The sequence below is a fragment of the Cariama cristata genome, unplaced genomic scaffold (genome assembly GCF_000690535.1).
Source record: "Cariama cristata isolate BGI_N322 unplaced genomic scaffold, ASM69053v1 scaffold27625, whole genome shotgun sequence".
Taxonomy (NCBI): Eukaryota; Metazoa; Chordata; class Aves; order Cariamiformes; family Cariamidae; genus Cariama; species Cariama cristata.
In genome coordinates this window covers 1454-13917 of record NW_009617318.1, presented here as the reverse complement: position 1 = coordinate 13917, position 12464 = coordinate 1454, and the positions used below count along the sequence as shown (strand labels likewise).

Here is a 12464-nt window from a genome sequence, read left to right as displayed (position 1 = left end):
CGGTTATTAGGATATGAGTTTTATTTTTGAAAATAAAGTGCATAATGACTGTCACTGAGAACTTTGCTGATTCCAGGTTAGCATAGTTAGTGTCAGTCCTCAGCAACATCAATAAAATACTAACTAAAACATAAATTGGTAACGAGTCAAAAATCTGAAACAGCACACATGAAAAACAAGTTTTGTACAAATGGGAAAAAGAAAAAGGAGAGTGAAGTGGAATCCCTTGACTTTTCTGGAACTGAGCCTACTATACAGCTATCCCAACATGCAGCATCTGAAATGAAGAATCACAGTCTGTTTGTTTCCCTTCTACTATTCCTGAATTCAGTTTGCAGCTTTCTGGTGTCTGGCTGATTTCACCTCGGGCAGGGGAAGATGTATCTTGAGGGAGATCTACAGAGAGATTGTCAGATGAAGAATCTTGGCCTTCTGCTGAAACGACGATTTGTGGCCAGCTACCCTCTGTTTCACCATTGCAGTTTGTCTCTTCATCAGCCTCTTCCAGCTGCTGAACAGATTTCAAATACTGCTGTATTAGACTGTTGTCCTGGTCGTTACTAGAGCTCTCTCTACTTTGCGCACACTCCCCATGGCCATCCTCCACATCTGAAGAATATGCTGAAACAGAATTGCCACACTGTTTGACAGTTTCCACTGAAAAAGAGCTCTCATTTCCTTCCGTTAAACTCTTTTCAGAGCTACACAAGTCACTGGCATGAGTCTGATCAGCCATGGAAGAATGAAAACCAGAATCTGGGAACTGCAACATAGACTTTTCCTGAAGAACGTCACTAGCTTGAACTAACCAAGCAGAACTAACATCTGGTGGGGTTTCTTGCTCAACTGTGGATGATCGAACAGATAGTTCAGATGGACAGAAAGCACCGGCTGAAGGGATCCCAGGTTGCCAAGCGACACCTAAATTTTGTGTCACTGAAAGCTGCCATTGTTGAAGGGATTTAACCTGTAAAGTACAGAGAGAATTTCATTATGAAATGCAACTAAGAAAGTACTTTGATTTCTGGAGTATTTCTTGCAATCAGCAACAAAGCTCTAGTAAAAAGCTCTAGTAAAGACCAAGTAAACTGACAAAAGCTTCGCTATACCTTTAGGGAAAATATGTTCTTCCCACTGTTAAATAATGGCTTTTAAACCTAGATGCCCGAGACTGACAGAGCACACAAGCCTCCCAGTTCAAGCACCTGAAGAAAAAGGAATCTGCTCTTAACAACAGGAAGGATGGGGAACCTTTATGAAAAAACCCATGCTTATGAAAGCAGCCACTCTTATATTTGGAATAGCTTATTAGAAGATGTATTAATAACTTTTCTACTTTAGAAACGAGTTACTCACAAGCAACATAGCTTGACACCATTTCATTTGCCCTGGGCATCTAGCAGTCACATCACTCTTCACATTTCTGCTACATTTATTTAGCTTCCCTTGCATTTTGTCCTCCTTCTCGCACCAGGCTATAATTTAGCCTTTTGTACCAAAACCAGTGTTCTTGCTCCAATACTTCTGAATATTATTTTCCCCCAGAACACCAGTATAGCAGGCAACACAGCAATTAGATTCTAATAAGCCACCCAAGTCATCATTGGAAAAAATTAACCATATTGACTATCTCTTCAGGATCTACAGTATGAAATAATGCCTTTCAAATTCATATGTAAGCAGAAAAAAAAGAGGACTAAAACTATTTACCTGGTTCCAAAGAAATCGGACAGCTTCCTCCTGTACAAGCCTCTGAATCTTATCTTCTTCTCTTTCTTTTCTTAGTCTGCAAGAACACACATTCAAATTTATGCAGCTTAAATAAGCAACATTTGGGTACCAAGATCAACAAGAATACATAAAAATGCCTACTTTTATAACAGTACTCTTGAAAGATACAACAGACCCTAACATTAAGACATTACTGCAGTCTGGCTTGCCATCAATATCCAGCTGCTGACTTCAAGTTTCTTTTTCAGAGTCACATTAAGATTCTGCTTCCTTTTGCTGCAGCACATTTATTGACTGCCAATACTTTAAGTGTCTTTTTGTAAACTGAACCTGAGCTCTTCATTTTTTCCTGCACAAAAAAAAACCAAACCAAAACAAAACACAAATAGTGCTGCTTCATTTCAAATTACCCTCCCCCTGACTGATACCACTTGGATGTAGGCAGGATGTGTAAGTATTGACAGTTTCTAGAGGTTCACTGAGGGCTCAACTTGATTCACAGAACTTTTGTCGCTTCTGACAGTAAAAGACAACAGCCTGTCAGACTGCCAGTTCCCAGGCTGATCCAGAAAGATATTACCTAAATCCAAAATTTATATCTTACAAATTGATGAACTTTGATAGTGATCTCCTCCAAACATGGATTCACAGGATCAAAAAAAACCCAGAACCAAGCACAGAATTGCATTTTTGGATTCTATCATGCAAGGCAGAGAGAATTCTCCTTTCTACCAGTAACAGAGGAATGGCAATATGGACACTTCATTTATAGACTCTCTAATTGCTAGGAGACAACTGAAAAAAAAAAATTATACTTAGCAATTTCTATTTTGGTTATGCAGTGAAACATGCAAGTCCTGCTAATGGAGGAACAGAAAAATCTATTCTAACAACCCACTCATACAAGGCACTTCAAGAGTATGAACAGCTATGTGCATAACTGTGCTTATCTTACAGGAAGCAATCCTCTACTGTAATCACAGTTTTATATTACTGATGCTAGGTTCTACTGTGAATAGTTATATCAAGATCCATTTATATCTGTTCTGAAATATCCTGGAACGATGATTATATTCACTCAGATTTAAAAATACACACCATGACCTCAACTTACTTTTCTACTTCATCAGTTAAGCAAATGATGTGCTCCTGCATTCTGTTTAGTCGAATTTCATACCGCACTTCCTTGGCTCGGGGATGGTAGTTCCTTGTGTAAAATCCTCTCCAGCAGGCTTGAAGCTTGGTAGCTGCTTTAGTCATTCTCTGCAGTTCAGCTGCACCTTGATCAACAACAGCTAACGAATCAGAACTTTCTCCTGTCATCTGGTCAGGACAGAGAGCTGTAAATTGTGATTCAGCACCTACTGAGGTGCTGGGGTGACTATGCAGTACTTGGTCTTCAGAGGATGCCGAACAGTTGCTAGCATTAGCAGTCAGGCTAGCCGTTACTGGATCAGATGGCAACAACACATCCTCTTTCATATTCTCGTGAGATTCCACACTTCCCATTGCTCTATTTGAGTGCTCTCTTGTAACACATGAAGCTTCTTGCTTGTTAGCTGTTTCTCCGCTATTAGCATCTCTCACACATTCAATCACTGTATCATCATCTTCTTCTAGGCCCAAATTGATTCCATGTAGCTTCAGGTCTGAAGTGGGAGACACTGGAGACAATCTGGAAGCAACGGGTATGAAAGTAGACTCTGAAGATACAAGGCTGCTGTTTAGTTTGTCTTCATCTGTTTGTACATCTTCAAGATATAGCTCCTTGTGAAAACTTCTTTCAGGAAGAAAAGTATTCTTTACTGCATAGGAATGATCATCATTTGCACTTGGTCCAACCCAACAATTCTTCTGGATGATAGGTTCTAGATAGGCAGAAAGCAATATTTAAAAGTATCACAGTATTTCAATAACATATCTTCATGTAACTCATAGGGATTCACAATTTGGTTTAGATAGGTGTGTAAGATGATCTAAGATGCTAGTAATGACATGCATTATTTCTATATTACAATAAGGACAATAACTACTTATCACAGTAACATCCAAATACTGGGTGCAGTAAATTGCACACACTGCCTCCCCCTGGAGAAGTTACACTTTTATCAGATGAAACAGTCTATGTAGTAACTCTTTGGTTTATTGGATTGTGGTTTTCACCTAACAATCTTACTAGTGTTAAGACACGAATAAGCATGGAATGTATTTTTAGAAAACAAAGTCTAACTTCAGTTGAAAATCTCAAAAAAAATACAAAAATCACTAGAATAAAATAATAACTGGGCCTTGTTCTGAAATTCTCTCCACAAAGTTATGTATGGTCAAAAAAAAAAAAAAATTATTTCCACAGGTTACATGTCGGGTGCAGATTAGCTTCTTACCGCTTTCAGGAACTATCTGTGGTGGCTGGCCTGGACTGCTGTGTTCAGAAGTAACTGGCAGTGTTTTGTTGGGAGTAGAAGATGTAGGTGGTCCTTCGTTTTGTTTTTGCATCAACTGCCTCTGGTGGAGCCTAAGCACAGAGTTCCAACAGATTTTATATTTCTTTTAAACTTTTTTGGTACAGAAGACATCTAGAAGAAACTGTCAACTACTTTAAAGGAAACAAGTGACCAAACCATTCTAAACAAGAGGCTAATTATGCAGATCCCTACAAGACACTAACAGGACTACTCACAAAGTAGGGGATTGCACAGACTGCTCCTGTTCCCCTTCCTCCAGCCCCTTTTTCTTTGTTATGTGTATTAAAAAAAAAAAAAATCCAACATGCTATTCTGACTATAGACTGAAAACCATGAAATATTTCTACACACAAGGAAGGTATGCAGATATTTTAAGTGTCTGCTGCAGTCTACGTTATACTTATACACGTAGAGGAGTTGGAGGAATGGAGGGACTGTCATTCTAGTCATTTTCAAATGTAAAAGAAGGAAAGGGTGTCCTGTTACTAAAAGGACAAAATCCTAATACAAATCAACGAACACTGCCACAAACATAAAAATATCCTTCACAAACTGAGAAAACACACAGGTTGATTGAGCCCAGCTGAATTCAAAGATCATGAGGTAGAGGTCAAAGTCAAACTGTCTTTTTTATATATATATATGCACATGCATATATGATTTATAGGTGGGGATTTTGGGGGGGTTTTTTTGGTGAAGGGTTTGTTTGGTTTGGGGTGTTTTGTTTGTTTGGGTTTTTTTAATTTTTAGAGTTATATTTTGCAAGCCAAATTCCTGAATTTTTCCCAGAAATATCATTTGAATGTCAGAGCACTTAGCTGGAAACTCCAATGTCAATACGCTTTTATTGTACTTTTTCATCTGAAATGGACACAACATTTCTGTAATTTCCTCCTGGAGATCAATCTACACTGATAAACTATGCAGTAGCTCATTCCAGATGCTCCCAAGATTCCAGTCCTTTTGATGAGATACTGCCCTTCTGCTTACCACAACACTTTTGTTGCCCAACTCTCTACCCGCACTATGACACTTATGTAGCCTGCTCCTTCGAGCAGTCTTCTGCTCTGATCTTTCTGCAAAAAAAGTTTGTCAATAGGCCCTGAGGAATAAGGATACCTGTATTGTTACTGGCGACAGTGTCCCTCAAAGGATAACCTTAACTTTAAAGCCAAGAAAGAACACACTAACAACCACAAAGTGGCTAATACACCAGTGTACCACAATACTCCATTACTTTTCCCATCTCCAGACCTCACTGTTGCTTTGAAATACTTATAAAGAAATCTTATATCTAACACATAGTAAGACATACAATTATGTTCTCAATTACATTCTCTAACAATAGAGAAACAAGAAGTTCTCACCTTTGCTTACTCAGTATTTTTTCCAGTTTGGCATCCTCTTCAGTCTGGAGACCGTATGTAGATATAAGAGGACAAACAGTAGCCAAGTACTGGACTAGCTGAACATGCTGCCCAGGTCGATATGACCTTCCTTTACCTTGACTGTAGAGCCATTCTGCCTTCAAACTGTTAGGAAGGGAGACAATGTCACCATTAATGCATGGCATAAAACCTCTAAATCTCCTTTGATTACTGTTCTTCTAGTGGGTACCTAAGAGCTAATCTACAAATCTAATCAACACTTGGAACATGTGCAGTGCCCAGAGGAACTGGGAATTTCATTACCAGAATAATGAATGAAGTATTCCCTCACATAAACATCAATGAATCAAAAAACCTCTAACCAAAGCTGTGCAGTCTGTGCTTTACCTGTGTGTAGTCTTTGAGCATTGAAAACACATTTGTGTCAAGGAATTTATCAGCAAAGCTTTCACAGAAACAGAAAAGTTCAGACAAACACGCAGAATAAGCACAGAGAGCAAATCTTGCTGAAAGTATTCACCAACTGAAATCTGTTTTTAAATTAAATGCTCTTCAGACTGAGAAGATTTAATACAGTATATCTATATATAATAATACAGAGAACCCCACTAGTCATGAAAAAAAAAATTCTAGAATTCCTACAGGCAACTTTTTGGGAAAGTCGTAATATGTTATGGTGAAACAGAAACAGAATTGGTTTACCTTTGACCAAAAAGGCAGTTTTTTATTTTAGTAATGGGGGAAAAAAAGACATTACTGTCCTGGAGTATGGTAATGTATTGGACTAGAATGTGTTTATACTGGCTAGTATTTATGCTTGGACTGTTTTAATGTCAAGAACTTTGAGAAGACATCTCTACTGTCATACATATATCACAGTGATATAATGACCACAATGATACAGTAACAAGCGATTTGAGTAAAATAGTATTTGACCAATTGATACAAAAAAAATGCCAAATCTAGATATGCATGTGCAAATCGGGTCCTTCATAAACGGGCACATTTGAGCTTCCCCCAAGATAATAGCTTTAACTGCAGAACGAGACAATCAGCAGCTAAGTCAAAGAGGTTGTAAGCTTGGAAGGCGTAATAGACCACTGATAAATTGCTACCACAGTTTCGCTTTGTAAAAGTGCTACTGTGAGTTCAGTAACAAAACAAAAGCTTAACTTTATATTTCTACTTAAACTTGTGATCTTACATAGTAATTCCAGTTTAACAGATGAAAAATTTAGCAAAAGCAACAATGTTAATGGGCCTGTATCTCATATGGCCATTAGCAAGACAAACAGAATTTCAGATCATTAGCACTTTCCATTATTTTTACTATATAAAAATGCAATTTCAGCTTAGCCAAACTTTATTTAATAGTTTTAGAGATTTAATACTATTATGTCACCTCTCCTTCTGAGAAATCACATATCCATCAAGAACTTTAAGGTTCAGACACCAGCTGACAATATATGGCCTATAGTCAAAGCCAGGGATAGAAGGTGTGGCCATCACACAAGGATTGTTCATAATTGACAACTGTTCCAACTGGTGAAGAGAGGCCAGGAAAGAAACCTTGAGAAAATAAGATATATTTGTTAACTGAACAGAACCCATTAAATGCTTACAGAACATGCCACATTGCTCCTAGTTACAGCTAGACATCTCACGCAAAACAACATAGTTACAAACACATCAAAAATCACATTTGCTTTTTGAACATGAACATCTTCAAAGGACCTTCTATCAACTACTATCATTTTCCCATTAATAATCCTGTAAGTATTATAGCCCTTGGAAAGAACTAGCTTCTCTTAAAATCTGGGAATGGGGCTGTATGAACAGAAAGGTGTAGTATTTCTATTATTCCAGTTCACTACACTGACCAAAAAAATGGCAAGCCAAAAAGCTAGAGAATCACTGTCCTGCTTTGAAGACAAATGTATTACCAAAACGAGATTTTTCTTCCAACATGGAAGTTGAACTGACAGTTTTGGCTGCTACTTATACTTAAAAAACCCAAACAAAACAATAAAGACAAAAATCACAGGCAGAATATTTGTTTCTCTTGTATAGTGTTTGAGAAATAGATAAAATAAGACATGGGCCCAAAAACATTCAATTGCAACAAGCACAATTCAAACCTCTAGTCTAAACACAGCAGCTGCAGAAGCCCTCTGCAGTAGTTAACCAGCTCAGCTTTCAACCTTCAGACAATCATGAAAAGCTCCCTATGAATTTAGTCCTTAAAGTATACTTCTGACATCCCTGAATAAGATAAAAACATAAAATAAAAAAGGTGACGTTTCTTTCAGGGAAAAAATTTTAAGGCTATCGCTTAGCTTGTGCAGCTAATGCCAGCATAGTTATTACATATAAACTATTAAAAGTTACTTCTACCAACATGGGTTGTTTAAAAGAAGAGAGCCCATTTTCAGTTACATCCTCAAAAGAATTATCCAACTATCTGCTTTCAGTCCATGTAAAGACAAGGTGATATATCTTCTATATCTTACCTCATTTAAGTCTCTGATTTCATTTTCTGCCAAAGACAAAACAGTCAGATTCCGAGGTAGGCAAACAGGGGCAGTGCGAAGTGAAGTTATAGTATTTCCATGTAGCAACAGAGTCTATAAAATAAAAATACAGTGATGAAATGTATATTTAATCAAAATTCTCTTATTTTTTGTTCAGGCACTACCTGCACAATACACACAAAAGAACTACAACCAAGGCTTTCTGGTATCATCAAAATTATTTCTGTTTATTCCAGCAAGGGAAAACTAATTTTTATATTTTAAAGTAAAATCTTCTAATTTTAAAATGCAGAACTGAAGTATAGTCACAGCTACCAAAAAAAATAATCTATTTGGAAACATTTTTTCTCTACAGAATTCATGCTGAAAGAGTTAACACTATGGTTTTGTCTTGATTCATGTCATGAGATAAGAGAACAGAGAGCTATGAACAGAATCTCACCATGTTATCTTTATTGAAATCATTAGAGTGGTTATAGAAAAAAAAAATCACTGCCTCAGTTCCTGCAACTCGAAAATAAGGAAAAGAATTCTTACATGCTTCCCTCTAGAAATTATAGCAATTAATTAAAATGCTTTAAGAGATAGTGTTTGAATAATGAATGCTTTAAAAAACAGCAATTTTCAAAGCAAAATTCTTTATGCAAAGAATGTAACAAAACCAGAGATAAAATAGCATCTACCTTCAGCGATGTAAGTTTGGAGAGATCTCCTAATTGAGCTATGTTATTGTCTGACAAATCAAGATGCTGAAGTGATAGACAGGAATTGATTTGTTCAATGGCCTACAAAAATAAAGAAGTCAATTACTCAAAGTAACACTTTCTCAGTCATTAAATAAAATCAGGTTATCAATAACTACGAATTATTTTGAAACCTAAAAAAACACCGGGTAAGTAACCCCCAAAAAAATCCCAGTTTTTACACAGTTCCATTTTAAAGACAGTAATTCTTTTCCCATTTTGAGGACTATTTCCCAATTCTCATTACATTTTGATATCAAACCTTTTATTTTTTTTCCCCTAGACAGTTCTTGTTCAAAAGTTGCCCTCTTCTATTTCATAAACCAGTATATGCAAAACTTAAACATTTTTTCCAGTCAAAACCAGAAACATACTTAGATTTTTTTGCAGCACTTTCCAAATTTCTACCACACTAGATTCTGGAATATGCAAAAGACGAAATACTTTACCTTAAGGTTATTTCCTGCCAAGTTCAGCCATTCCAGGTGCACCAAATCCTTCAGCCCTTCCACATACCCAATACTATTATGAGGCAAGTTTAGTATTCGGAGCTTAGTCAGTTTTGCTACACCCATCATTCGCACTAAACGATTGTTGGCTACAGAGAGCTGCAGATTGACACACAAATAAAGGAAAAAGTTTTAATTATTAAACTGCACAGACAGAATAGGCTTTTATTTTTAGTGGTTAAAAATCTAATCCGACAGGAACTTCTTCAATCTATGTATTCCATTTTCAAGCAAATAACAGACACAAAAAACAACAAGAGCCAGTAAATAAATTACTGGTCAAAGAAAGCAGTCTTCACAACTAACTCTGCAAATGTAAGAGGAAATCCTCCTAGCAATAGCTAAATAAAGGAGAATAAATGAGAAATCATGTCATATGAAAATAATATTTTAAAATCAGAATTGCCAAATCATGGTGCAAATGGTTGTACCATTCCTGGCATAAAAATCATACTTACTGTCAATATGGTAGAGGATAAAATATATTTCACATGATTCTCAAACAGGTCCTGTGCTAACGGGACTGTAAATCACAAACTTTTTAAAGGATAAATCCTGAGTAGACATACTCATTAATAACATGACCATCAAGCTGGCAGACTGGTGAAGGTTTTTTGTAGAAACAATCCCCCCTCTCCTATTTCAGTTTAGCTTGTCTCTGGAAGCTATTGAGTGACTTCGAGTCTATCTGGAGGCACTTTCTGTGACAATTAACACGGACTTGTACAGCTTTGCCCCACAGGGATTAATACTCTGATTTTTGCAAGCACCATGTAGAGGCTTAACGTTGTTATCGCCAATACTCTCAGGAACTTAAGTGGACTGCTGCTAGTATTAAAATTAAGGATAAGCACTAGCAACATCAGGGTCTACCTGAAATGATATGTTAACACTACTACATAGGTCCCTCCCACTTCACTTCTTTATGAATTGCTATTTTTATTTTAACCTAATCCACATGGTTTTTTTCTTCTTGTAAATTAAGGCTACTAATCCTTTTCCTCTGTGAAGAGTTCTGAAACCCAAATGGAGAGAAGAGTCCTGTATGTATGTCTGCATGTTTACAACTACACACAGGAAAGATAAAACAAAGTTATTTTTAAGGTTACAAAGGTCAAGTACTCAAAAGCTAAGTAGTATAATAATTTGGGTTATCAGTGATTTTTCTAAGTGTTCTCACGACAACACCCCCATTAGAATTTGTTTAGTTCATTTTTAGTTACCTAGGTAACTAGCAAAACAGCTTCCCTCACTATCAGCTGTAGAGCTACACTGAGAACGAACCTTTCTATTTCAGTTAGCCATCATTTATTTTCCTATGAAGACAGTAACTGCTAACTTACTTCAATTACATAATATGGCCTTAAAGCAGAAGTGTTTTAATTAGCATCACAGTACCATTATTTCATAGCAAATTCAAGTCAAGTAACACTGACCTGCATCAGATTTCTGCATTTCTCCAACTGTTCCAATTTAATTATCTGGTTTTTGTCCAGAATCAGAGTGTGAGTATCAGCATCACAGGGTAAGGTCGGACCCAGTTTTTGCAATCCTTGACCTGAGCAGTTGACTACCAAACCTTTAGAAGAAAAAGGAGAAGGGGAGAAAAAAAAAAAAAGTAAAAAAAAAGTTCCAAAGTCAACACTTTATATACGAGAACATGTACTGAAAAAGCAAAGAAATATAAATAGATTTGTTTTATAATGCATGCAGCTAATTTGCAAATACAAATTAACTTTCTTTTCCATGTAAAACTGAAGCAAATTACTTTAGACCAAACACATTAAAGTAACTGATCCAGTTACTGGAAGATATGCATTCCAGGCCCCATCCCGATAAAAAATTCTGGTAGAATTCTGGGAAAGTCAGTAACAGATCCTCTGAAGTGGGAAGCAGAGGAAAATTTCGGTAGCTAAATTTAAAGGTGTGATCCTCAAAACCCCAAATTGCAAAAGCCCCTAAATTTTTTAATTCTTCAAAGATTTCAAGTTTCGAGCAGTTTGACAACTACCTACAGAGTGTAGGCACTCTATCTAAATTCCTGCTTGTAGGCAAACCCAGAACATGCCTAGCACACATCTGTAGGATCACACTCCACAAACAACAGCAACCATACCTGTCACTAAAAAAATTTAAAAAGAGAAGGAGTCTGAAAAAAGGGTAAGCAGCATCCATCCTTTCATCAAGCAGAATGTGGGAAACCCAATGAGGATGCAAACATACAAACTTCACCTTCCTGTACAATTCCATCAAACACCCTCCTAAACTATTTGAAGATTAGGGCACTTAACTTGTAAATGTGAAATACACATGTGGTAGTCCTCAACCAGAGGAAAATAAATAGCCTTATCATGAACAAGTCCTCAAAAAGTTAGACCGTTGAATAAAAGCCTGCAGTTTTCTCTTTTTCCTTTTCCCCCTCTCTGTATTTCAAAGAAAAAATAGTATTAGCCTACACTTTTCTTTTTTTGAAAGTGCACTCTAGGTGCTGACTGAAAGAAGAGGTTTTAGCCTGTGAAACCAAAACCGACACATCTCTGTTGTCAGAAGTCAGGTGCTTAAACTTCAGAGAAAAAAGAAACTCGAAATTCAACCCTCCCTTTAAAACTTCCCATCAGACATTTTACGACATACTCCCTTTTAGCAGTTTGGCTGCTGCAAAACCTAATCTTGTGTATTTAACTATCTTAACTTATTGGGTAGGGAATGTGTCCAATTCAGAGCCAAAGACTCCATTTCAGGACTTCATTGGCCAAATCCTTGAATGATTCTCGCCTTGGGATTTTTGGTGCTTGTGTCCCCAAATTGTACTGACAGGCTAAACGTCCCATGTTCCAGCAAAGTACCTAGTAAAAAGTCAGAACAAAGAACCTGCTCGTACAGCCACGCTACAGTACTGGTGACTTTGCACAGGAGCAAATTGTAAATAGGCTACCATATCTTTTAATTAATGGAACACAAAATTAAAGTGTTCCATGCAAAAACTGTTACTGTATAAAGTTAAAAGGAAAACATTCGCCATCTACAGGGAACTTGAATCACTGGGTACCCATGGTGACACCTGCCAATAATAATTTTCACATATTAAGCCTCTCCT

General features: G+C 36.9%; 1 protein-coding gene across 1 annotated transcript; it reads right to left on the bottom strand.

Moving 5' to 3' along the window:
- Positions 1–250: 250 nt before the first annotated feature.
- Positions 251–10953, bottom strand: CEP97 (centrosomal protein 97kDa; the record flags this gene model as incomplete). The annotated part of the gene is made up of 10 exons (XM_009700496.1): positions 251–967; positions 1711–1786; positions 2846–3599; positions 4116–4246; positions 5564–5728; positions 6987–7153; positions 8095–8208; positions 8799–8900; positions 9308–9466; positions 10804–10953. Coding segments are annotated over 10 exons (2535 nt in total), but the record flags the coding sequence as incomplete, so codon positions are not given.
- Between the last annotated feature and the right edge of the window lie 1511 nt (positions 10954–12464).